Source organism: Suricata suricatta, chromosome X (assembly GCF_006229205.1).
Source record: "Suricata suricatta isolate VVHF042 chromosome X, meerkat_22Aug2017_6uvM2_HiC, whole genome shotgun sequence".
NCBI classification, from domain to species: domain Eukaryota; kingdom Metazoa; phylum Chordata; class Mammalia; order Carnivora; family Herpestidae; genus Suricata; species Suricata suricatta.
Window position 1 is genome coordinate 7,586,874 of NC_043717.1, and position 23,483 is coordinate 7,610,356.

The 23,483-nt window shown below is 44.3% G+C and overlaps 1 protein-coding gene across 1 annotated transcript in view; it reads right to left on the bottom strand.

The window, feature by feature from the left end:
- The window catches only part of ARHGAP6 (Rho GTPase activating protein 6), a 454,057-nt gene extending 451,671 nt beyond the window's left edge, over window positions 1–2,386 (bottom strand). Inside the window, exon 1 of the mRNA XM_029930914.1 lies at window positions 1,808–2,386. Coding sequence (XP_029786774.1) covers window positions 1,808–2,386 — 579 coding nt within the window. The remainder of the gene's footprint in view (window positions 1–1,807) is intronic.
- Window positions 2,387–23,483: the final 21,097 nt, after the last annotated feature.

A 23,483-nucleotide genomic window follows, 5' to 3' on the forward strand; every position in this document is an offset into this window, starting at 1 on the left:
ACTTTATGAGAAAATGTTGCTCTTTTGCTACAAGGCTGCATGGTAAGTTTTAACCATGGCAAAGAGGTGACAATCATGGTAGATGACCTTGCAGACTGCCCAAACGCTGCACAGAACAGTTAAAAGCCACCAGTATTGCTAAGCTCAGATACTTGTCCATTGATCCACAGAGTTCAGTGGCTAAGAAGGTAATTTCCACCCAGACATGCTCATCTACCGGTAGAAAACCTTTGGGTCACAACAGCAACAGCATCTGTATATTCCAGGTACGTACAGTTGTTCAGAAAAGCAGAGACATTCCTAACGATGCCGTTGGGTTGGAACGTGAACGTCCGTGGCTATCGAATCCAAGAACTTGGCTGGCTTTCCCATTTCTCGCTCCTCTCAGCTCACACAGATTCTTCTGATCATGTGTGCTTCTGCCATACAGTGCGATTTCAGCCCCTTCTAAAGACCAAGAGAAATTCAGCATCCAGATTTTTCATACTGTTTTGAACGCTGAGTTCCCCGGTTTGGAGAGGATCTCTTGTTCTCTGACTTGACTTTTCACTCTCCTGCCTCTCTTCCTCAAGAAAAGAGGCAGAACTGTCAGCAATGTTTGTTAGTTTTTGTAACCCATACTCCCCACCCAACAGCAAGGTGCTTTGACATAATAACTAATATTTTATTAATATATGATACTATTATTTCTGATGAGTGCTGCTGAGTTTTCTAAGGGGGCCCATTAAAAGCCAAAATTTCATAGTTATCTCATGTTAACACTGGGAGGTATGATCTTGGATGTTATTTTCAAACCATTCTGCTTGGTTGTGTTTCCTTTATTTAGTCCAAGTCTCTAGCAATTACACGGTATTTCATTTCATTTCTGTAATTCTAACTGCACTTTAAAATATTTAATTACAACCGATGGAATCTCCTTTTCCTGAAGGAAACAGATCCAAGGCAAACCTATAGAACTTGTGAGCTGAAAGAGACCAGAGTTGTTCATTTCTAAAACAACTACTATTTATTCTCTAAAAGCATGCTGCTTTCCAAGTGCCCGTGGACCAGTTTCCCCAGAACTCTGTTTCCCATTCTTCTTAACCAGACAGCAAACATTTCAAAGGTACCAAATAGCTCCCTCTGAGTTCCCTATTTATTAAGGATCCCGGATTCACACAGATTTCATTAACTACTGGTTGTCCTTAGTGGAATTTGGGCATATTTCCATGTTCTTTCATAGCCCGAGGCAGAGATTCTTTTTCTCCTGTGTTAAACTAGGACTCACTATTATACATGTCTGAAATTAGATCTTTAGGGAGAAGAAAAGATCAAAACTCGAGAATTCTAGTAGTTACTCCCCACACCACCCAAACACACACACCTCCACACATAATCAACAACACCCTCCAGAATGTTTGAGTTCTCTGTAGAACCAGATGGCAAACATATTTCAAAATACATTACATCCAGTCCTTACAAGAGCATAGGAATTCGATCATTTGAGTTGGGAAAAAACACCCACACTGGATGAAGGGATAAGATGACCCTTGCAGATCGCCTGCAGCCCAAACAGGAAAGCAGAACATCCTATCTTCCTCCAGTTCCCACCACTACTCCAACGTGGAGCCAAGAAGTCCTAACAAGACACACATGGGTGGCCACTAGGGACGTCCCCTTTCCAGGCATCATTTCATCGCGAAAGAACAGCCGCACGGTGGAAACCTCTCAGTGGGCCCGTTGCTCTGTGTTACCGCACCGCACAACCGCCCAGGTGTCCAGCCTTGGGCCACGAGAACGAGAACGCGCAGCACCGGACCCTACCTACCTCTGACTTCCACACAACGTAGGGGTGGCTGTGGCTGTTGGGGGGGGACTGGAACTTTCTCTGCTGGAGCCACCTCCTGGGAGACGCGAAGATGCCATTGGGGCCACCCCCCGAGGAGGAGAGGATGGCGCTGCGGCCACCGCCGGGCCCGGCCAGGACTGAGGGCAGGTCCCAGGCCATGCTCTTCTTGAGGCCGCCGCGACCCAGGGGGACCTCATAGTCAAAGTGGAAGCTCCCAGACGGCGACTTCTCCTGAGGGGTGCTGGGCGTGGAGTACGATGAGCAAAGGGGTCGAGGGGGCGGGGGGCGGCTAGCCCGGGCGTGCGGGCCCCGAGGAGAGGACGCCGAGCGGGGGCCGAGACCCTCGGCCGGGGGCAGCGTGGAGCAGAGGCGGCCCCCGGTGGCCCCTCGCGAGCCGCCCTCCACGCCCGCCTCGCCCCCACAGCCGCCGATCAGGGCCGGGTCCAAGCTGCGGGTCTGGCGCAGCTTCCTCTTGGAGGAGCCCTTGGCCGAGGCCGAATCGCCCGAGGCCGGCGAGGAGCAGGAGAAGACGCTGTGGAGCAGGCTCTGCGCGGACATCTCGGCCGGGCTGCGCTCGAGGGCCACCCTCTTCCCGCTCTCGGGACGCCGGCGATGCCGGAGCCGGGAAGGGCAGGGGACTCGGGCTAGGCTGCCAGGCGGGGCCGGCCCGACGCTCGCCGAGGGCTGTGGACGGCAGTGCCCGGCTCACGCGCCACCAGCGCGCTCCAAGTGCGCCAGCGGGTGCAGAAGCAGAAGATCCATCGCCAGCCTTCTAGGAAAAGAGGTCGGGTGGCCTCCTGCGGCCGCTAGAACCTTCCCCCCGGAGCCTAAGTCGCTAGTGCGGTGAGGAAGAGCCGGAGGAAGGTCAGGCGCTCGCTGGATTCCCGACTCCAGCCCACCAGCGCCACTCCCCCTGCCCAGCCGAGGCTGGAGACGCCGCGCTCCCGCTCGCTGGCTCCGGACAGCCTCGAAGTCCTCAGCAAGCTCCTCCTCGCGCCCTCAGGACTGTCCCGAGGGTTGGGGAGGAGGCCTCCTGGGCGTGCGCCCAGGGCGCGTCCGTAGCGCTCCCCGCGCCGCGAGGGTACTTCCTGGGGCTCTGGTGTCGGGCGCCCGAGCCGCGCCCGGGCTGCACCGCCGCCGTGTCCCGGGCCCTGAAGCCGCCGCGCGTCTGGCCTCCACTTGGCTGTTGCGCCCACTCCTCCGACTGGCTAGATGCAAGTGGGTCTCCGAGCTCCAGGTTCCCGCGGGGTGCTAGTCTTGCTGCGAAGTGGGGACCCGGAGCGCGCCGTGCCTCGGGCCTCCCACGGGCTGCGTGGCCACCGCGGCGCTCAGGGGGCGAAGTGGCCGAGCCCCGCCGCACAAGGGCTCTGGATATCCGCAGCCCGGCCGCGGGTCCGGGGCAGGAGCGGGGCTGTCCCCGCACGCTCGCGCTAGAGACCGCGGGAAGGGGGTGGGCGGGACGGGGAGGGCGGGAGGGAAGCCGGGTCTGGAGCTGGGGCGGAGCCAAAAGCAAGAGAGAGCGGATCGTGGAGTTTTCCAGGCGCCCAACCTGGGAGCCGCGCAGCGCGAGCGCAGCTCGCCACCGATACCGGGTCTCGGGGAGGGGGGGGGGAGCCGTGAGGACGGAAGTGCGGACCTTCTCGCGGTCTCCCCTCCCCCAGACCGAGGGGGCGCCAGCTCCACTCACGTTTCTGGAAAGGAAAGGAAGTGTCAGATTGCACCCCACCCACTGGTGTCAGATGGGCAGCCCAGGACGGTTGCTCTAAAGTTGGAGTTAAATCTCCTGCTTTCCTTTTTCTACCCACTACTGGGGTTTTTTGGTGTTTTTTTGTTTTTTGTGTTTTTGTTTTGTTTTGTTTTAAGGAAGGCTAGAGACTCAGTTCAAAAGCAGTGGCCTCAAATGAATGGGCTGGAGAGGGGCCCTACTATGGAGAGGCAGTGGGAGTCCTGGCCCAGTAAGGGTTGTGGGTAAATGTACGCGAGTAGGAGGGGTGAGTGAGGCCGGGCAGGGGAGGCAGGCGCCGAACGCGGCGTCTGCGTAGGGGCCCCGGAGATCGCGCTCACACGCGATGGCTCTCGGGGTTCGGCCCCGGGACGCCTCTGGGCGAAGTGCGCCGCGGCCACATTCCCGGGAAGCTGGAAAACGCTGGCGATGTCAATATTCCCCACTTGGAAACGAGTCTGGGAGCAGCTCGTCCCGCTACCGTCCGACCCCAGGAATCTAAAAAGCGCCAAGCCTCCCGCCTCTCGGAGGGCTTCGTGATGTGACATTTAAGATGTGCAACGCGTCTACTGTCGATAGGGGAGTAGAAAGAATGTTGGAAATGTCTGTGTACTTTCTCTAACCGTGTCCGTGTGTCCCCTTGTTCCACTTCGCGCTGTAAAAAGTTGTATCCGAACGTAAAGGTAACTTTCCTTTACCATTTATTTTATTAAAGAAAAAAAACTTATACCTACGGGTGTTCGGCACAAACGTTCTGCCTATATCAGAACTGTCCAACTCTGACTGTAGAACACTTCTTTTATTCCCCCGCATCTCGGATGTACACGTTTTTGTAAATGGGGTGGACAGAGGCGCCCAGGGAGTTCTGGTAACTTTACGACCTCTCTACTGCCCGAAAACAGAATGAGTTACAAATTTCCCACCACTCTCACCGCTTCCATCTCTTAGCACCCTGAGACTTCAGTATTTTCATTCATTGGCTGACGATTAGGGGAGCTATGGAGAGGCGTTTAAAATCGCTTCTGAAGAGGGAGGAGGGAAGGGGATGGGGGTGATGGTCGTGGAGGGGGGCACTTGTGGGGAAGAGCACTGGGTGTTCTATGGAAACCAACTTGGCAATAAACTATTAATAATTTTAAAAATAATAAAATAAAATAAAATCGCCTCCTTCCCAGCCTGGCCACACAGGCCAATTTACATTTGGGGGGTTGCTGGCATTTGCTTTCAGGTCAGGTTAGAAGTAAAAGAGGGCGGGTCTTGCCTGCCCTTTCCTTACTCAATACCCCGTAACTTGTCACTGGTAATGAAAACACTTAATGTCTCTACCATTCAGATACCATGGCCTGGGATTGGTTACGCTTCATTGGATTTTGGCATTTGGAGTAGATGGTTAACACAGTCACATGAAATGGGACCTCTTATAACTCAAGGTGGTTGAGCAAATGTAATTTATGGCTCATATACATTCTATTTCTCTAAAGCCCTGTAATGACCATGGGATTGAAAATGCAACCCTGCCACGGTTATGTAAGGCTAGTGGGAATGCCCTCTGGGTATGGAGTCATACATTCCCAGTTAGGCTGTCGGACCGCCACTGAGCAGGACTCTTCTACTGCCACTTGGGGCTTGGAGCAGACACATCCAGTTACTTCATCATTTGGTTTCCAATGGGTCTTGACCCTCTATTAGTCTGAAGCTTGCTTCACTGTTGGGAAAGGTGAATAAATTGTTTTAAATATTCACAAAATTAAGCTTGGGCTCCATTTTTAAAACTCAGTGTAAGTATGGCAGTGTTTAAACCACGGGGGAAAGGGGCGCCTGGACGGCTCAGTCAGCTGAGCGTCTGACTTCAGCTCAGGTCATGATCTCACCGCTTGTGGGTTTGAGCCCCATGGTGGGCTTTGTGCTGACAGCTCAGCCTGGAGCCTGCTTCAGACTCTGTGTCTCCTTCTCTCTCTGCCCCTCCCCCACTCATACTCTGTCTCTCTCTCTCTCTGTGTCAATAATAATAAACATTTAAAAAAATCAAAACACAGGGTGCAATGTAGTGGTACTTCTGGAAAGAAAGTGTTCATAAGAAAATTATTTTGATTTTTTGATATTTTTTAAGCTATTTTGATTTCCAACCTGACTGCTATTAGGTTTATTTTACAGTCATTGTGGTTTGTGGCATATTTATTCATTCCTCGTTACAGCATCCTATTTTACCCTTGTTTGTTATATAATCCCTTTGCTTATATAGACCCAAATCACACTGGGCCTTTCTGATTGACTGCCATTTTACACCAAACTTGATTAAGGAAGATCTGGGTTTCATTTACCAATTTCAAAAACGACTGGTTCTGTTACTTCGATCCCTGGAATCTTCCTTACAATTCATCGGCCTGCTTCGTAAGCGATATAACTAGTAGTCTAGAAATAAATGGCTTTGGAGATATATGGATATATGTATGTGTGTGTGTGTGTGTGTGTGTGTGTGTGTGTATACTTTAAAAATCAGATCTCTTAAGACTTTGCTCCCTTATGAGGGCATTTGCTAGTGAAAAGTAATGTCCAGGGATGCCTGGCTGGCTCAGTCGGTACAGCATCCAACTCCTGATCTCAGGATTGTGAGTTCAAGCCCCATGTTGGGCATGGAGCCTACTTAAAAAAAAGTGGTGTCCAAATTTGTTTATTTTTTTCCCTCTGAACCAAAGATGATCAAAGCCTTAGGATATCTTTTATTAAAGGCAAAACAGTGTGTTCACTATTCATTCCTCTTGGTCATGATCCTAGAAATTCAGGACCAAAAAACTATAGTCCCTCTGGTCATGGCACAAGAATATTCCAATGAAAGTTTTAGAGTCCTTGATCTGACATCAAGGTATCCTCTTATCAAAAGATACTGGCAAACTCATCAGTTTTCTTTCTACTTTCTTGAGATGCTGCTCCACAAACACATACATCTTACTACCAAAGGATATATTCTGTTAAACCTAAATTTCCCTTTTCTTAACTTTATACCTTGAAATTTTTCTTATCTCCAGCCAAAATTCCTCTTTCCTCCTGGTGCTCAGACCCTCAAGCTATTTGTAGATTTTTATCATGCCCCTTGGGTCTGACTGTGGTTTGGCTGCACGATTAAGTTCCTAGTTTGCTTTAAAACCATCATTGTAGATGATCTCCTCTGGATTCCCTCCAGTTGCTTATTTCTTTTTAGCCCCGATGTCTAATATTCTAGGTTGGGGCATCCTAGTTTGCCCTTGTTTGTCATATAATCCCGTTGTTATATGGTCCCAAATCACATTAAACCTCCTGACTGATTGCCATATAATATTTCAGATTTCGATCTGATCAGCTCCCAACTGAGTCAGCATCTCTGATTTTTCTTTCTTTCTGCCTGTGTCTCTGAAACCGATTGTGACCCCTCTGGTATCATTTCTACATTTTTAGTGGTATCTGGGGTAAACGGTTCACAGCATCTCACTCTCTTATAGAAATAGTCAAGGTTTCTGCCTTACATTTCGGAAACATGAACAGGGGGACAGGTTTTTTAATCTGTGTGATGTGGAATATATGAGAAACGTGGAAAGAATTCTGCAGGAATTAAGAATGCTCATTACACTGATGAGCCCGGCTGCCGCATCCTCAAGCCCCTTCTTGATTGTTAAGGTCGGAATTTTTTTGCAGGTGAATTAAGACTCTTCTGATTCCTATTCCAGGATCTCCCTGAATGAAACTAATCACCAAAGCAATTAGACTGCAGCTGATGGCTGTCAGTGGCGGTAAACCTGAAGTCCCAGGATAATTCCATATAGGTAAGCTTAGCAAAAGCTCACTTTCTTAAACACTAACCCAACATAGAGGAACAGTGATCATTTTCCAAAGACAAAAATACTGTCATAATTATTCTCTAGGAGGTGGCTCTAATGATTTGCAAGACAGAAGGGTATTCGAGAGCTTGAGTCATAATCTGTACTGCGATGTGAGAAAACTAAGATATAATTTCCACTCTCCACTTTAGAGAACAATTTAATATTATAATACCAAAAGAGATATTCGGTGGGGGGGATTCTTTATGCGAACACTATAGGGGAAAAAGCACTGAACACGTCTATACCACCTGTTAACTTGAAGTCAGTGTTGTACTCAAGAGCTTCTATTCAAACAGCTGGGTCCTGACCTTTGCATCATAACAATATAATAACTAACACTCGTTGGACCTTCCTCTATGGCAGGCGCTGGGTTGAAATCATGCATGCCCTATCCAAACTAACAGTCACACACACGCACACACACGCACACAGAGCTAGACGACTTTACTCCCCACTTCACACATGACGAAAACCAAGGCCGAGAGCAGACTCCCACAGGACCCCCCCCTCCGGTGAAGTGGAGGGGCTCGTGTTCAGGTCCACATCATCGCACCTCGATCTCTCTCTCAGGCCTAGAATTGCAGATTAAGGAGCCCTTCACTCTGGAGGTGCTTTGGGACCCTCTGTGGATGGATTTCAGTTTGTTGATTTCCCACGTAGCCGTGTGACCTGGGGAACTGCATTCTCCAGCTCTCATTCTCCCTTCCGCATCTGCGAGATCCCATTCCCTTCGGAAAGCTTTGGCGCTGAGCAAAGAGCCTAATGGACGCAGCATGCTTAGCAAAGGGCTTTCTGGAGAGAGCAAGCACAGTGGGGGGAGTCACTTCTATCATCTGGACAAAACCTATACATTTTCAATTCCTTTATGAATCCCGACATACTGAATGACTGACCATCCCTAATGTGAGTTTGCCTGGTCTAACACCCAAGAGACCTATTCAATCCTTTCCAATTTGCTAATGAATCATTTAATACTATTTGGAAAAGCCCTGTGGTTGACTCAGTGAACAGTCATAGCTGGAATTTCCATCACTCCCCCCGAGTTTTGCGCGGTGCTGTCAATACCAACTAAATAATACCAACATAGTCTCTCAAGGCAGGGCACTTTTTGAGTTAAATGAAGGGCAACTTGGGATTCTGTATATTCAGAGAGAAGGGTAGGAAATGTTTTGCTTCCTACTATATTTATATACCAACAGCCCAGTTTTTGGCTCAATTTCACACTGCCCAGAATTAGAAGCCTGAGCCCCCTCTTTAAAGGAGGCAGGCAGGGGCGCCTGGGCGGCTTAGTCAGTTAAGCATCTGACTTCAGCTCAGGTCATGATCTTGCGGTTTGTGAGTTTGAGCCCCGTGTCAGGCTCTGTGCTGACAGCTCAGAGCCTGGAGCCTGCTTCACATTCTGTGTCTCCTTCTCTCTCTGATCGTGCCCCACTCACACTCTGTCTCTCAAAAATGAATAAATGTTTAAAAAAATTAAAAAAATAAAGGAGGCATGCAGTTGAGGTTTTCATATGCATCTAGTTCATACCACTATCTGACCATTTCTTCTGACATTATATTCAGAAATCAAAATGATTACTTGTAGTCTTCTATCGCACTTTCTCCCCACTCCATGTGTCCAATATTACCATCCCTCACTGATCACGGTCTTAAAAAGAAAAAATCAAAATCAATTAAGAGAAAAAAGAAGTCCTGTTTCCGTGTCCGCATCTGCACTGAACACAAAAAAAGCCACTTGCAACACTGTCCATTCGCTCTTTTTCTGGGTGAATGTTAGCAGTATGTTCTATGTTTTCTAGTATTTTATCGTTGTCTTTTCAACTTTAAAAAACAGTCTTGGGGGCTCCTGGCTGGTTAATCGTCCAACTTTGGCTCAGGTCATGATCTCCTGGTTTGTGAGTTCAAGCCCTGCATCAGGCTCTGTGCTGACAGTGTGAGCCCGCTTGGGATTCTCTCTCTTCCCCTCTTGCTATCTGCCCCTCCCCCACTCGCAGTCACTCTCCAAAAATAAGCTTAAAAAATAAAAATAAAAAGCAATCTTGCACAAGCACATTGTTCTACCTTTCACTTACATGTTTATTCCTCAAGCTGGTGTGAGTACGGTATTTCTAAATAACCCTATGTTTTCAGGGTACCCGTTGGTGAAAAAGCAATGTTGTATAAAAATCTTAAGGCAAGTTCAAGTATGGATGTGCTTAGCAGAGTACCAGAGGCCAAACAGGAAACAACTGTTGTTTACCTGCAGCCGGCATTTGAAAGAATCTTTCAATATCAAACCCTAAATGTATGACCATCATCACTTTTGGTTTTGGCTTTGAAACTTCATCTCAAGAGACTTTTTTTTTTAATGCTCATTTACTTTATTTGAGAGAGAGAGAGAGAGAGAGAGAGAGAGAGGGAATGAGAACAAGCAGGAGAGAGGTGGGGGGGGAGAGAGAATCCCAAGGAGGCTCCATGCTGGCAGCACAGATCCCAACACGGGGCTTGACCCCACAAACCATGAGATCATGACTTGAGCCGAAACCAAGAGTTTGATGCTCTACCGACTGAGCCACCCAGGTGCCCCTCAAGAGGCTTTTAATAATACAAGCTGCCTGACAACCAAATTCTATTTTGGTTTATAAACATGTCTGAACATGTACTTTGTGCCAATGGTGTTCCTTCTTTGTTTTACTTTCTCCTGTCTTTGCAAGTGACGGTGCACTTGGAGTCCCAACGTGAGTTAATTTTACCTAAACCGAGTATATGGTTCGGTTGCACTTCGTCACTTAAAGTAGTTTTTAACATATTCCCATAGGATGTTAAACACTAAACTACTTTGGAGGGCGAAGAATTAGGTGATAATGTAAATGATTTTTCATACTTTGTTACTCTAAAATTTTCATAATCTAAACATTTTTTAGTGTTCTTAATTTTTAAAAGTAAATGATGTGGGATTTTTTTCCTCTGAAATTTTCATTTTTCCCCCCAAATCCTGACTTCTCTACATTGAATGGAAACAGGAAAACCTATTTACCCAACACTATTTCTAGTGGCAAGATAGGGCCAGGCATGGAAGGGAGTAAGGGCAGAAAAACAGCGGGTACTGTGCCTAGGTCGGATACAGCTTTTGTTTTCATCTACTTTACTGAGGAATACTCTACATACAATAAACTGTACTGAGGAGTTTTGACAGCCGAGGATACCTAGGAAACCACCAGCACAATCGAGTCCAGAACATTCCCATCATGCCCTGGGTTTGCTTTTATTAGAGTTCTGTGAACACTGACAACGAGACTGCTCCATGTAATGGTTGAATTATGCCTTTGGTCTATATATAAAGGGAGGGAGGAGAGACTAAATAGAGAACAGAGCTCTTTACTTCTTGCAGTGGGTTGAATTATGTCCCTGCGAAAGACATGCCCAAGTCCTAGCCCCTAGTACCAAGGAATGTGACCTTATCTGGAAATAGGGTCCTTGCAGATGGAATCAAGTTAAGATTGGGTCAGACTGGGTTAGGGTGGGGCCTAAATCCAATCTGGTGTCTTTACAGGAGAAAAGAGAAGGCAATCTGGATACACACACACACCCACACACAGACACACACAGACACACACACACACACAGACACACGAATAGGCCATGTGAAAATGAAGGCACAGACTGGATGATCCATCTACAAGCCAGGCACACCAAAGATTAGCAGCAGCCACCAGAAACTGGGAGAGACGCATGACACAGAGCCTCCCGTAAAGCCTCCAGAAGGAAGCAATCCTCCTGACACCTTGGTTTTGGACTTCTGGCATGCTTCACTGTGACAGAATAAATTCCTGTTGTTTTAAGCCACCCACTTTGTAACAATTGGTTATATTTCATAAGCGTCACATTGCCACAGCTTGGTTCTCGTTGTAACAATTTAATAAAACCCAGAACCGAGGAATTCACTGAGCAAAAAGCAATCACGGAGAATTTAAAAATAAGGCAAGAGAATGGCTAATGCATGGTTGTCAGTACAGTGACAACACTGCCATAGCGGCAGCGAAGCTACAGCTGGTCCCCACGCCTGGTTCTAGCCCTCCTTCAGGATGGAGTTCACTTTTCCCCTGGGGAACCTTCTGTCCCTCCGTGTGTTTTTTTTGAGGAAGGTGTTTGGTGCTTGGTTCTGGAACTGATCAGCAGCACACAGAACTGCGTATCGGCAGCACAAGCCAAAAAGACACTCAAATCCGCAAGGCTGTGATGCTTCAGTTTACCTTCTTTGGTGTTTCATGCACGCTGCATTCAAGGGGCTGAACATCCACCTGGGATGCAAACAAGTTCAAATGCCAGAACAGGCGTGAGAGAAAAAAGCCTTTAAAAGGACAGGTGGGTGCTGATCAAACGCTTCAACAGGCATGGAGAACCAGAGCCCAATCAGGTTTTCTCTAGAGAGAACCTCCAGGGATCCAGTGGAAAAAGCAGAGTTGCTCAAGTTCATAGCTGCATGCCCTTCATTTGCCTCCTGTACAATTTATTGGGAATTCCTTGGGTATTTTTCACAGTTCACTGCTTTGTGGCATGACACAGATTAGAGACATACCAAAGAACTCCCACCCCCTTTAAAGATACAGGAAAGAAAATAAGACACTCGTAGATTATAGTAAGCAGGCTGTGGATCAGAGGGCTAAATTGAAGGGGGTTTCCACTTTTTAAATGGAAATAGCTTTATAAAGAAATACCGCGTGGAGCTGGCAAATGCAAACTGCTCCAAGTTGTTGAAGGTTTACACAGCAGTGGGGAAAAGCCAGGAATGAGAATCACGGATCTACGTTTTAGTACAGGCTCGGCCACTAACTAACCGGGTCAGCTAACCTTGTGCAAAATAAATCCCTGCTCACCTTCCTGGACTCGGCTTCAAAGTCAATCTCCTGTGAGCTCTCCCTGCCTACTCCCCATCCCCCACCCCCGCCCAGCCTCAGCTCAGTTAGGTCCCTGTCCCTAGCAGGGGCCGCTTCCCTCACAGACTTCTCCTCCCTCACAGCACTCCCCAGAATGATAATTACATGGTATTCATTAGTGCAGTTATGTATGTTCAAGCTCTAACATCCCCAAGCTCGTGAGTTGCATGAAGCAAAAGCCATGACTGGTTGGTTTTCCCTTGTATCCCCAGTGCTGGGACAGCTCATGTCACATAAGAAGAAGGGCTCAATCCATAATCAGAACTCCATCTGTTGGCCTCTATCTCCTCATCCAGAATTTGGCTCTTTTGGTTTCTGATGGCTCTTGCCTTCTGTGTCTCAGAACACTTGGAATTACCCTCAGCCATCGGAGGGAGGTGTCATGGTTGATGTGACCTGTTGTGGAAGGACTGAAATGGGCAAGAATGATGGAGGCATCTGCTCATCAAAACTGTTGCTATTTCGTTCAACGCACGGCCTTTAAGTTGAGCATCTCCAAGTCTGAATCCTAGGTGTGTGTAGGCGGAGCATGGGGGGGTATGTGACAAAGAGAGACAGACACAGACCGACTACCTTGAGTAAAGTTACATAATTCTTCACAGACTCACTGCTTCCTCTGATATAGGAAGTTTATAACTATAAGACGTAAAGCATTTAATACACTGTCTGACAGAGGACCTCACATAATAACAGTAACCTGTTATTAATAAAATTTACTAGCATGTATTATAGAAATAAGACACATACAATGGTTTATCTAGGCTTGTCTATCTGATGTATCATCATAAAATCAAATAACTACTAACAGTAGTATTAATGATAGCTAACCCTCAATATGCGCTAGGTACTTGGCCAAGTACTTTACATGGGCTCTTATTTAAACCTCATGACTTGATGAGTTACTTTGCATCTTCATTGCCCGGTGAGGAAATTGACTCACCAAGATGCTACAAATGTGCCTAAGTGAGCAAGTACACGGTAAAGCCAGGATTTGCCCAACTTAGCTGGTCAATGATAGAGCCATTAAGTTCATACAAAACAGACAATGCTAATTGGGTTTATAAAATATGTTTTCTACGGAAGATGCATGACAAATAGAAACATCATGCTAACTTCCCCATTCACACAATCTAGACCACATAGGATTGGGGCGTGTCTGGGTGTGGGGTCAGGTATGGAGGAAGGGTGGAAGGCACAGATTATTCCTACACAATGTTGCCACGATGTGAACATTATCCCCATCTACTGTGGCAAAATCACCACAAATCAGTGATTCCCATGCATCTGTCAAAAACTACTTACTTCCCACTACACTTCATGAATATCAAATCTGGCTAAAAAGGATCACGGACATCATAAAACCTGAACAGGAATGTCATACCCCTAACTCAAACTTGCCCTTCATACTTCTAAATGCATATGAAATTGGACAGCCATTGTTCTGTGTTTCTTATGCATCCGTTCAATTATTAAAAGAGTTCTAGCCTTCTTTCCTCCAAGGTCAGTCTTCGAATTTTTTTTTTCTGGCATCACTACCTTGCTTTAAACATGTTCTTTTGGGCATTTTTCACTTAGTGCATATTCCTCTTAAGCTGTCAAAACGCAAACTGGACACCGTGCTCTTATAAAGGACATATTCAAGCTGTGTTTAGTTTGATTCATGTATGCCAAATAAGAAGTTGAGTAGAAAGCTTTTATTCACATTTTATGATCTGCCTGATATGTGAGGGTGGTGAAAAGTTCATCAAATTCTTGTTATCTATAAAGTAAAGGGAGGCCAATCCTGCCAAATTGGGTTCTAAGGTTATGAGAAGTTCCTAAACTCCCTTTTATTATTCAGAATAGTTCCTTTTGCCCAAATGAGTTCTCATCAATGGAAAGTCAGTATACTTGAGCCAGATGATCCTTGGGGCATTTCCAAATTGCATGCTGTAGCAAAAAGTGTCTTTCTAAATGGAGATTGATCTGATGAAGCAGAGGGTCAAAAAAGGACCTATTTAGCTAAAGCATGTGACACAACATGGATCATTACGATAATGGAAAAAGTATGTTTAAACTCCTCCAGAGCCTGATTTGAGGAAATTTGAATGGATAAACCTTTTATTCAGAATTCCTGAATTACAAAAAAAAAAAAAAAACCCACAACCTTTACTGATAGTGAGCACTTCACCTCAGCAACTGTTAAGGTAGCCTTGCATGCATTCGGTATGTCCCCAAGTCTGCACCCACCTCTCTAACCTAGTTTGTTAGCCTCACCATCAGCAACGAGACTCATACAAGTAGGAGAAACATAGCATTTAGTCCACTTACTTAAGAAATGGAAATACCTGTGGCAGGTGACAGGCCCATGATATGAGAGACTGTGTTCCATTCATTTGTTTATCCCTAGAATATTCCACAATAGCTGATATAAGATAGGCACTCATTAAAATGAAAAAATGAATGAATGCATGAATGAATGAGAGATTACTGGAGCTAGAGATTAACGGAGGTTACTTGCCATCTGACACGCTGAGATCACCATTTATAATGGCATAAGGTTGAGTTGCATGCCATAAAATTTGCTCATTTGCAGCTCAGTTCACTTTAACTCAATTTAACTAAGCAGTGTTAAGTTATATATATTTGTTTAAAGTCTGCTTCAAGATTTGTTGAGAGATGACATGAAGATGCGCAGTTAAAACTAGATTTGGGAATCTATCTTTTGATTTATTTGTTAAAGCATCCCTTGAGACCACCAACTGAGAAATGAAAACTAAAAACTACAACACACTGATAAATTGAAGAACACAAACAGAAAGACATTCTATGCTCACTGAATGGAAGAATTAACATTGTTAAAATGTCCATACTTCCCAAACAACACATTCAATGCAATCCCTATGAAAATTCCAATGGCATTCTTAACAGAACTAGAATAATTTTTTTTAATGTTTATTTTTGAGAGAGAGCGACAGAGAGATAGACAGAGCATGAGTAGGGGAGGGGCAGAGAGAGGAAGACACAGAATCTGAAGCAGACTCCAGGCTCTGAGCTGTCAGCACAGAACCCAACGCGGGGCTCAAACTCATGAACAATGAGATCATGACCTAAGCCGAAGTCAGACACTTAACTGACTGAGCCCCTGGAACAAATAATTCTAAAATTTGTTTGGAACCACAAAAGATCCTGAATCACCAAAGTGATCTTGAGAAAGAATAACAAAGCAGGGGTATCATGCTCCCTGACTTCAAACTATATGGCAAAGCTATAGTAATCAAAAGAGTATGATATCAGCATAAAGGCAGACACATAAATTAATGGAATCGAATAGAGAGCCCCAAAATAAGCCTTTAATTTACTAGAAAGCAGCCAAGACTATAAAATAGGGAAAAGGACAGTCTCTTCAATAAATGGTGGTGGGAAAACTGGACAGCCACATGCAAAAGAATGTAACTAGACCACTATCTTACACCATACACAAAAATTTACTCAAAATGGATTAAAGACTTGAATATAAGACCTGACACTGTAAAATTCCTAGGAGAAAACATAGGCAGTAAGAGATTTGTAGGACATCACTCTTAGCAATGTTTTTCTGAAAGGATTTGACTCCAAAGGCAAGGAAAACAAAAGCAAAAATGAACAAATGGGACTACATCAAACTGAAAAAGCTTTTGCACAGCAAAGGAAACCATCCACAAAATAAAAGAGTGAATGGAGGAAGATATATGCAAATCATATATCTAATAAGGGGGTAATATCTCAAATATGTAAAGAACTTATACAGCTCAATGACAAAAAAAAATTAAAGATGGACAGAGGATCTGAATAGATTTTTTTTCCAAAGAAGATATGCAGAGGGCCAAGAGGCACATGAAAAGATGTTCAACATCACTAATTATGAGAGAAATGCAAATCAAAACTACAAGGAGATACCACCTCACACCTGTTAGAATGGCTATTATCGAAAGACAAGAAATAACAAGTGTTGGTGAGGATGTGGAGGAAAGGGAACGCTGTGCACTGTTGGTGGGAACGCACACTGGTGCGGCCACTGTGGAAAATGGTATGGAGATGCCTCAAAAAATTAAAAGTATGATCCAGCCATTCCAGCTTTGGGTATTCATCTGAAGAATACAAAAACCTGAATTCAAAAGTATTTATGAACCCCTCTGTTTACTGAAGCATTATTTTTGTAATGTTTTTATTTATTTTTGATAGAGAGAGAGAGAGAGAGAGAGAGAGAGAGAGAGTGTGTGTGTGTGTGTGTGTGTGTGTGTGTGTGAGCAGGGGAGGGGCAGAGAGACAGGGAGACTAGGAATTTGAAGCAGGCTCCAGGCTCTGAGCTGTCAGTACAGAGTCCAAGGTGGGACTCAAACTCATGAAATGTGAGATCATGCCCTGAGCTGAAATCGGACACTTAACTGACTGAACCACCCAGGCACTCTGCAGCATTATGTACAATAGCCAAGGTATGAAAACCACCTAACTGTCCAATGATGGATAAATGGATGAAGATGTAATACACACACACACACACACACACACACACACACACTCCACTACTCAGCCATGGAAAAGAAGGAAAGCTTGCCATTGGAACAACATGGATGGACCTTGAGGACGGACATTATGCTAAGTGAAGTAAGTCAAATGAAGAAAGACAAACACAGTAGGATTTCACTTATATGTAGAATATTTAAAAAAAAACAACAAATGAATAAACAAAACAAAAACAAACACATAAGTATGGAGAACAGACTGGTGGCTACCAGAGGGGAAGGAGGTTCGAGCATGGACCAAGCGGGTGAAGGGGCTCAATTGTATAGTGCCAAATGGTAACTAGACTTTCAGTGACAAGCACTTTGTGGTGTATGCAAACATCAAATACACCTGAAACTTATATAATGTTATATATCAATTTACCTCAGTAAAAAAAGAGAGACAGTGCATTTTCCAAAATATATACTAGCTATAACTAAAAGAGGTTATTTTGTGCATTTTTAACTAAGTGAAGAAATCATTACAATGATGAGCGTATTGCCTTTTTTTAAGTCAGAATCTTACTTGGAAAAAAGAGCTGGAAAGAAGAGCGTCCAAAAGAAAGTCCTAAGATTTTCAGATGATTGACCAGATCCAGAGGGTAAGACTTCTAAGGAGAAGCCAGATGAATTATTACTGATTTTCAGCAAGATAAAGGATTTGTTTGCACAGATTGCTCTAGTGTCCTCGTTTGACATTTGCTGTCAGTTTACAAGGCAAATTAAAAACACTGGTAATGAGAAGGCCAGAGAAAATAGAATCCCAACCCCGGAGGGCTGGAGTAACTGATAAAGTGACCTGGGACCCCCTTCTCCTGCCCTGGACAGACCAGGGCCCTGAGGGCTATTTGGGTGGTGCCTCTCTTGATTTGAAAAGATGTAATCCATGATCAACCAGCTTCTTTCTCTTCTAGGAGCTCGAATTATTATTCTAAGGTAGGGCATCATCAACGTTTTAAAGTAAGGAATTGATCTCCATGAGACTTCCATCTGAGAAGATTGAAAGCCAAATGAAAGGAAATGAACCTTCCCCCCAATAGGTAGCCCCTTCAGCAGGACATCTTGGAAATACTGATTTTCACACATGACCTTTCTAAAGAAAGGAACTATGGCACAGATCTCTTGACTAACCCGACTACAATTACATAGTTTTTAGTAGGTGGGTTTGAATCTCCAATGTGTAGTCAAACAGGTCTTGAGATGGGGTGATCATGACCCTGCTCAGGCGACAAACATTTAGCGAGCAACCGTACGTGCATTGGAAATTCTCTGTGCTGGATACAGCAGTAAACGGCAAACAACGCGCCCCTGCTTTCTAAGAGCTTACCAGGTTGTAAAGGGAGGCACATGACAAATACATAAACACATCAATATATCATTTTAAGAAATCATACGTGCTGTACAGAGTGAAAAACAGAGGAACCAGTGGGTTGCATTAGCTACAGTGATGAAAAAAGACCTCTCTGAGGAGGCGGTAACAGATTTGATTTCTTTTTGTCTGTAGAGAACTCAGACTAGGGGCACCTGGGTGGCTCAGTCGGCTAAGCAACCGACTTTGGCTCAGGTCATGATCTCGCAGTTCATGAGTTCGAGCCCCACTTCTGGCTCTGGGCTGACAGCTTGAAACCTAAAGCCTGCTTTGGATTCTGTGTCTCCCTCTCTCTGCCCCTCCCCTGCTCATGCTCTGTCTCTCTGTCTCTCAAAAACAAATAAATGTTAAAAATTAAAACAAAAAAAGAACTCAGAATCGGACAATAACCCAAAAGGCAAAGGGTGGTGACCTTAAATATTAAATATGCTGAGCAAACAAGGTGAATGTAAAGGGTGAGCCTTTGTTACCCTGAAATGGTCCGAAAGGCTTGCTTCACGGTCCTTATGAGAAAAGCAAAGTCTGGCTTCTCTTAAGAACCTGTTAGAGCCTTTAAGTAATCACTTGCCCTGGGATGCTCGCCTTTACCAGGCCAGGTGTTCTCATTCAGCCCATAGATCTATAATCTCTCGGGAGAGACAGCACTTCTGTGATTTTTTTTCTTAAAAAGTCTTTGTAAAAATACTTTGCTTACCCTCAAAATACGGTTTCCAGAACTAAATATAGTTTTGGCGCCCCTGCCGTTGGCTGACTTCCCTGCATTACATTTGCCTTTAAGGGCACGTTCACTTTCTAGCTCCCATGTTTCCAGCCACGGCTCTCCGGTGGGCTCATGGCCCTGCAGGGGCGGTGTTTGAATGACCTCCCATGTTTTCATTAATTCTGAAAAATTCTTACACAAACATCACTGCTCATGTTAGGTTTTGCAAACCTTTGCCCTTGTGCTTTTTTTTTTTCTTTCACAAAATCCTAAATTTGGTGCTTAGACTAATTGGACCTCAAAATATATCATCTCTGAAATAAATATAAGACTTTGACAAGATCCAGAAACCGGTGCTGAAATGGAAGTCAGGATCCTCTCCAGTTTTCTGAGGCCAGGTCAGCAGAGCCACAATTCTCCCAATAGCTCAAGGGGAAAATAAGACACTCTATTTTGGGGAAGGAAGATAAACATTCAATGGGGAGTATCTATTTGGGGGGGGGAATCTACAATAGAGATCTCATTGTGTGGTCCCTGAATTCTTTATCTGCCCAAATCTTTTGAGGTCTTTTCTGGACTCTATTTCACCCTGGGCTTTGAAGACCAGCACCAGTGTTAGGATTTCTTGGTCATAGCATCCAAGAGAACTCAAACAATCAGCAATAAATGGACTAATTTAACATGACGCCACGATTCAAGGAACTAGTGCTGATCCCCGGCTACCCATGGTACTTCAGTCAACGTTCTAACAACTTGTAGCCCCTTGGCTTGCCAGTCCACCGGTGAGGAAGGTGACAGAAGTCCATTGCCATGTCAAATACCTCAGGGCACTTGCTTGACCACCGTTAGTGAAAACTCACGATGTGAACGTCAATGCCAATGCTGTAATAGTAGAATCGGTTTTTAAAAGAAAATAAACGTGTGTCTTACAAAGCAAAGCCTAAACATGTAACTTTCATTACTTTAAGTTAGGCTTTGAAGGGAAATTTGTAGAACACAATTTCTAAGCCATTTGCTTCATTATTTCCACAGAAACCACAAGGGGAATTAAATAGGAGGGCTGAGCAGTTATAGGAATAACTCACATGGAAAAATAGCAGCTTTTTAATGAATTTCCTGAGTATTGCAACACTGGAAAGATGATGGAAGAATGCTTTTTAAAAGTGGGGCTGAACTGAGCAAGATTAATTAAGATACTGGCTCTTGGGTGCATATGAATGAATTCATCCTAGGGCCAGGTTCTTTAGCCCAATTATCTAGGAGATTCAGAAAAAAACTCGTAGTTCCCAGAAAGCTAATTGTTTAGAATAAAGACTGAGAGCTGAGAGGAAAGTGGGGGTCCAGGGAAGAAATTCCATCAACCCATGATTTCTTCTCTACCCAACAGGGCTTTTAGGAATAGAAACATGGGAAGGGAAGGGAAGGGAATAAATAGGGTGGTGGGTCAGAAATTGCCTGCTGACAGGTTGCAAAGGGATCTGAACCTTCTCACGGTGTTGGTGGGGGGGGGGTGCAGAGGGAACCAATGCAAGGTGACACACGGTGAACACTCAATGAGCTTTTAAATTAGCAAGTACTATTATACCCAGAACGCTGTATTCTGTGTTTTGGTAGGTTTATCAGCTGATAGAAAACAGAAAGGTTTTTGATTGCTCATAATTCATACTTCAATTTCTTTCTTTCCAAGAGTTTGTTTATAAAGAGCACCTTGTTATAGTATTTCCATTTCATTTTACAATTTTCACAGTTCTGGAAAAATTCCCTAATGGGAATTTCCACCGAAAAAAAACAACAACACTTTTTTTTTTCTGAAATGAAACTGGTCTTCAGAAAGTTGATCAATTCCATGATGGCCACCTAATATATTTCCCCTACCCAGTAGCATTATAGGTACTGGGGACTTTTTTCTCCCCTGTGAACGGCCTTGACTTTCTTTCACACTGGGCCTTTCAAAGAATCCATTTGTGATTTTATGGAAACTTTTCTAATGAATGGTGCTGCTTTTGAAGTTGAGTACACTCATTCTGTGGAAAATATAAGCAACCCTTGGAATGGAGAAGAGCAGGAAAATTCTGAGAAGTAAACCAAAATATTTATATATTGGTCCACCAAAGATGTGCACCAGTGATCTTAGAATATATAGGAAAATGAGCTTTGCCCTCGATGCTAAGACCTACATCCATTTGCAATAACATAAAAGATGCCGAAAGCTTTCCCTTTGTTGCTGGGTCACCACAAGAATGTAGTTGGGTGGACTGAGGGTGCCATCAGCCCTACCTTTAGCATCTAGTCTGGTGGTCCTTGTTGCAGCCAGACTTCTCTTGTTAACTCAAAATTGTTTGGGCAAAATGTGAAAAAGCTGTCTTATTATTCTTCGTTATTTCAGAAAAGATAGTTTTGAGTTAATACTACTCTTAGAATTTATTCTGTTTCTTACACTTCTTTGCTTTTATCTAGTTGCCTAGCATTCCTCCATATCCAATTTGAATATTCTGTAAAGGATTTATATTTGATGAGTTTTATTTCCTCCAACACATTTCAATGCCAATTTTCTTTGCAAAGAAAGTAGTTTGAATGGAATTATACTAAATTTCAGCAAAGAAACTAAACAAAATCATTGTTTCACTACAATAATTTTTTTTATTTATTTCTAGGCTACTGGTTAATTTAAAGGAAAGATAAGAATAAGTTTCTAAATAATCATCTACAATGTGTTCCAATTGTTTTTATGAACACATAGGTATACACATACATAGATACGTATAGACATACATATATGTACATGTAGACACAGAGATGTTATACATGTGCCTACCAAGCTTTCTTTCATATATGATGCTTCCATAATGCTTGGTAAGGTGGAGTAATTCTCTTCAGTGAATTAGGTCAGGAAACTTGAACACAGGCACTTAAAAAATCCCTCCTCAGCCATCAACAAGATGAATATCAGGTGATCATGTCCAAAGGCCATAAGACACTAAAGCAGGTCACAAATAAATGTGCTCATTTAACTCCCCTTTCCTCCCTTAAGCAGGTCCTATTTTAGCACATTACATTAGAGATAATATCAGGTCTGCTTGGAAAGCTGTTATACACAGTGCCCAAAAAAGCAAGCTAAGGTGTGGCCACTAGCCAAATGCCCGTCCTCCCGAGGGGTGTTGGCCTATTAGGAGTTAGGGCACACTCATGGTGACAAAGGCACTTTTTTCCAGGCAACTGTATTCCAGGTGTGGGCCCGTGGCCAGGAATCGGTGCACGCAACCCTAGAAGTCACGTCGCACAGGTCCTTGACACCGAGTTCCCCAGCACCACTCTTCCAAGGACACGACAGGCAGCCTGCCTTTGGTCACAGGAGGTCACGCTCGGGCCGATCGACACTAATGTGTTGACACTTATCGAGCTCACCTTTCTTTTTTGTTTTTGTAGAATTCATTCCAATAGTCCCATCTTAACTCGGGTGACTTCTAAACGACAGAAATGTATTTCTCACAATTCTGGAGGCTGGAAGTCTTCGATCGTGGGGCCAGCATGGTCAAGTTCTGGTGACGGCCCTCTTTCAGACTGCAGATGGCTGTATCCTCAATGGCAGGAAGAAGGCAAGGATTGCCTTCTGAAGTCTCTTTCACAGGGACACAAAGCCCACCCATGAAGGCACTCCTAATACCAACACAATGGGGAGTAAGGTTTCAGCACATGAATATGGGAGAGAACACGTTCGGTCCATTGAAATTCCAAACCTCATTTTTACTGCAAGTGGATTGATTTGGACCTTGAGTTCTGACTAGATGCGTTCCATTGTTCCTATCTTCAGAGGGGCCCTTTGACCACTCATCAGTGGTCACCTAGTAGCAACGGTTGCATACTAGGGAATATAACTACTGAGAATGACAGATGTTAAATAAAATTATATATTTTTTCTACCACTGGCTAGAAATATATAAACAAATACTTTTCCTTGACAACTAATTTTTTTTAATTTTAGAAAACGAAATAGAATATTCTTTGCCCATCTCGCTTCTGGCACAGTAAGAAAAGACCCAAACTTCCTAATGCAAGTTATTTTGAGAATAATGTCAAGTCCACAATTGGGAAAAAAGCAGTAATCCCAAAGGGGCTGGCAGGGCAGTAAGGGATCAGCCTCCAGAAGATGCTTAGGAATTTCAAGATTGTCATAGAAGACGCGGATTCATTTAAAATGAACTGATGAGGGAGGTGAACTCTTTATCTAGAACTTGCAAGGCCCTGGTCTATGCAGGAAGACATATCTCTCCTGGCAAACTAAGAACTAAATCCCCTCCAGCTATGAAGTGAGTAATTTAAACCATTTTGAAGGTTTCAAAAATGCAGTGTTTTCTTTTATGTGGTCGCACAAAAATGTGAACTGAGTGAAGATTCAGGGTGTTAATTAGGCACAGCCCCCCATTTAAGTGAAATAAAAACATCAAAGAGGGAATGAGAAGAAAAACACCAAGAGAACACGTCTGACACTTGGGTGCAATATGGTGAACCAAAAAAAGAAAAAAAAAAAACCCCAAAAAACTGTGAAGGCCATTTGCAAGACTCACCATGT